General features: G+C 38.1%; 1 protein-coding gene across 1 annotated transcript; it reads left to right on the plus strand.

The window, feature by feature from the left end:
• The first annotated feature begins 569 nt into the window (after positions 1-569).
• Positions 570-3,432, plus strand: LOC137709804 (ethylene-responsive transcription factor ERF114-like). The gene is made up of 2 exons (XM_068448788.2): positions 570-1,079; positions 2,757-3,432. The coding sequence occupies exons 1-2, from the start codon at positions 932-934 to the stop codon at positions 3,251-3,253; spliced, it is 645 nt and encodes a 214-aa protein (XP_068304889.2). The 5' UTR covers positions 570-931; the 3' UTR covers positions 3,254-3,432.
• Positions 3,433-4,060: the final 628 nt, after the last annotated feature.

Below are 4,060 nucleotides of genomic sequence, written 5' to 3' on the forward strand. Positions count from 1 at the left end.
CGGGCATTGGAATATATTCAAAGTGTTTCGAACTGATTCTGACCAAAAAAAAAAAAAAAATCGAAGTATTCTGACTTTTTAAAGTTATATACTCAAAATATGCGTTTTGTAATCCAATTTTATATTTTATTGTTAGTTTTGGATACCTTTTGTTCATTGTTTTTCTATTAAACATAAGTAAAAATGTGGGACCCACAATTCACACATTATCATTTAACCGATTGGCTAGCAAATGTATGACATTTCCAAATTATGTTCCGAAATTTTCAAGATTACTCGGATTCTGAAAAATTCTGAACTTGAGATTGTGATCCTATCCAATCCGTTCCAATTTCAAAATTTTGAAACCGAAATTGAAAACTTTGTTTCCAATCCGATCCATACGAAATCAGACCTAAACTAGCATCGCATTTGAGTAAGGGTTTGACTTCCAACGTCCAACTTGACAAATTTGCATATATTTGTATAGGAATGCGGTGTAAAGGAATAAAGAACAATAAATATTGAACTCAACTAAATTCAAATATACATATACAAGGAATCATTAATGTTGGAGGACTAATGGATTCTTCAAACGTTCACACCACGATAACGAAATATGTATAAAGTCTAGATGTTTCTGTAGCAAACCCTATCTCCCACCTATCTTCCTCCTCCTCTCATTGTTCTCCTCTCATCTCGTTCTTTTCTTTCCTTAATCTACTGTCTACTTTTAATGTACGCCGTAAAGCTAGAACGAATTTGAATCAGTTGTTGGTGTCCCTCTCGATTCTGACTCATATATATATAACGTCAAAATATTAATATCTAGATTCACAAAGTGGATCGAAAACATGGGAAGAGGCCACTGGCTTCGATTGAATCGGAGGAGAAAGAGGAGGATCAAATCTTTCCTGTTTACTCGACTCGATCTCAGCAAGACACTTCTGCCATGGTTTCAGCTCTAGCTCAGGTGATCGGAAAAAATAGTGACCAAACTAATAACCCACTTGACCAAGTGCAAGGAATAAATCCATTAATCACCTCACAGTCCAGCCCTACAGAGACTCAATCTCAACCGGTACTACTTCGAGATCCAGGTATTATATTTTATATATTATCAACAATGAATTAATCTTCTTTTTGGTTCTCTGTGAAAAAAATAACTTTTTGGTATATTTCCAGCAGAACTACTTGATCTCCCTCATAAGGGATTTAGGGAGCTTCTGTATAACTAATCATATGGTTTTCTTCCACCTTTTAGTTATGTCGATTGTGGCGTCCCTATTTTGTCCTACTGCTCACTCTTTATTTCTGGCATTGAGATTGGATGAAGAGGTTGTGCAGAAATCATTATCTTTATATAGTTATAGATTATCACTCTAGCATTCCTTTCTCTAGTATAATACTTCAACTTATTTATTCATTTTTTCCTGATTTGAACTTTATACATATATTAGAAGAGATAAATACCCAAGTGGTGCTGTTGACCCTAAAAACTACCAAGCCTACGTGACGCGCATGCCGAGTAATTAATGAGCTAACTACGTCATTAGGTTGTTTGCGGGGCGTGCCAACTCGTCGGCCGAGTTTGGCCGGAGAGTAAAATATGTTGATATGGCGTTGGGCGCATTGATGACTTCTTGATCTTGCGACTGTGGCCGAGAAAGGAACACGTCTCGGCCTTTGGCTTCTAGAGCATGAAGACAAGGCTGCTAGTTTTGCGAAGTTCAATTTCAAATTCGGCTTTCAATGTGCCAAATGTAGTAACCTGGTAACACCTCACTTCCCTGAGAAGGCTGGTGAGATGACCTCTACCAACAAGGACTCGGAAATCCTTGTTGATCGAGACTTGGATAAATAACCAGTTGGTCTCGAAGCAGTGCTCTCTATCCAAACTGAAGGTGCTCCTTGGTCGGTTGATTCTACGGCTCCAGTGCTGTCTGTCCAAACTGAAGATGTCACCGGTTGCCTTCACAGTGCTATTTATCCAAACTGAAGATGTGTTGGCGAGAAGAAAGAGGGAGAGGAAAAAATCTCAGGGTTGTTGAGAAGCTTTGCATGGGGCAATTTTTGTGTTGATTTGTAAGGGTCTTGAATGATGCACTCCCCTTTCTATTTATAACAGCGAACCCCCTTTTGGCCGAACTAAAGATTCATTTGGATTAGAACTCCTCAACCTAATATGATCAGGTTTCTGCCAATCCTAACCCCTATAGGACTTTGAACCAAGCTTCTTAACGAACCAGATTCATCCCCTAATTCTAAGCATCCTCAGCTTTAAGAATCCTTATTGCACTAGGGTTCGACTACCTCACCCTTATCTAAACCAATCCTCTCCGTGATAGGTTTCGGCCAACCTTGACTGGACGGCTCATGACAAGATTCTAGATAAATGTTACTGGACTGAGAACGACTCTAAGCTCAGCCCAAAATATTATTTTGAGCCCAAACAGGTGCATATTAGAATTTTGTGATAATCATCTTCATCGTCAATTTTTTTTCATAAACCTGTCTTAATTAGTAAAGTACAAGTTCTGAGCTAATGTTAGAGGGATCATATTTTCAAACAAAAAGTGAAATGTCATAATGTGTCAAATAACAATTGAGCACCACGGATAGGAATTGAATCTAAGAAGGAGTGAGTATTGACTATGTTCAACTAGCACGATCCTTCTAGCATTACTCAAACTTAAGTACCGTCTCCGCCTATGTATGAAATGAATCTTCTTCAGGTTTGATATTTTTGAGAAATTAATATATATGTTTGTGTGAAGGAAATCTGAGGAGACAACATTACAGAGGAGTGAGGCGGAGACCATGGGGAAAGTGGGCTGCTGAGATTCGTGACCCGGTGAAGGCAGCCCGAGTGTGGCTGGGCACTTTTGACACAGCTGAGGCTGCAGCACTAGCTTATGATAAAGCAGCACTCAAGTTCAAAGGAAACAAAGCTAAGCTAAACTTCCCCGAGAGAGTTCAAGGGAGCTCTGAGTCAGGTTGTCTCACATTAATAACTACTGATCAACATGACAGCTTGAACATTAATCCTCCTCATCCTAATATTACTCGACCAACTTCTTCCAGTGCTTTCGATTGTACACAATATAATAATGTCACATCCTCTACATCCTTGTTGTCGTCGTCCTCCATGCCATCTCAAGTAGCGGCAGAGCTCCCAAGCTTTTCGATGCAGTTCGGTTCTTCTTTTTCAAGTTCAAGTTCGGGCCCTCCTCAAAAGTGTAGGAAAGACTTTGACAGCAGTCACTCAAGATGATAAGAGTGAATTAATAGCTATGGGAACGGTAGGAGATCAGATTGAACGATCGATTAAGGAGAGTAAAAGCCTCATATAATTTTGATGCATATATGTGTTTTTCTTTCCCTTTTTTGGTTCTGTTTAATTTCTGCTCGTCTAAAACAACTTCTTTCTTATATCAAATTAAGTTCACTTCAGTTTGTATTTGATGACAACTAATTTGACAAGAAGCTAGATAAATTTTTCATGCATGTGTGCGCCACCCTGCGTATGATATATATTGCGAAGTTATTTTCGTATATCCCTTTTTACATGCACACATCTGGACATAGTGTGCAGAATGAGAAAAAATGTATATTTCGAGCATCATTGGAGCTTTCCACTCCTTCCCTAGATGTTATCAAGACGGAATAATGAAGTTAATTTGAGCCGTTATCAAGACGGAATAATGAAGCATGCAAATTTTGGTGAAAGAGAAAATTCCACGATGTAAGAGAATGATTTTAATTAACCCAGGAAGCTTGCTAACTTAACTAAGATAGAGTGAGGGTTTGTATACACACCTGGCGTAGAACATAATATGATAAACATTACATAGCCCATATTAGGGCAAAATTTAGAGAGCTGAACCTTGACAGATACGTTCATGGTTTTATATCCCCTATATTATATATATAGATCTATCACCTATGTATGTACATGGTAACTTTTGAGTTTATATATATATATATATATATATATATATATGTTATTGATTACTTAAAACCTAGACAGATCTTGATCAGTATACGCAAGAGAGTGAAATCGTGTGGACTAAATGGGGTG

The sequence above is a fragment of the Pyrus communis genome, chromosome 6, assembly GCF_041283825.1.
Source record: "Pyrus communis isolate YQ-2024b chromosome 6, ASM4128382v1, whole genome shotgun sequence".
Taxonomy (NCBI): domain Eukaryota; kingdom Viridiplantae; phylum Streptophyta; class Magnoliopsida; order Rosales; family Rosaceae; genus Pyrus; species Pyrus communis.

Excerpts from the sequence above, each read along its gene's own strand:
- LOC137709804 (XM_068448788.2), top strand. The coding sequence starts at position 932 with ATGGTTTCAGCTCTAGCTCAGGTGATCGGAAAAAATAGTGACCAAACT. Across the intron at positions 1,080-2,756 it reads GGTACTACTTCGAGATCCAG|GAAATCTGAGGAGACAACAT; the intron begins GTATTATATTTT and ends GTTTGTGTGAAG.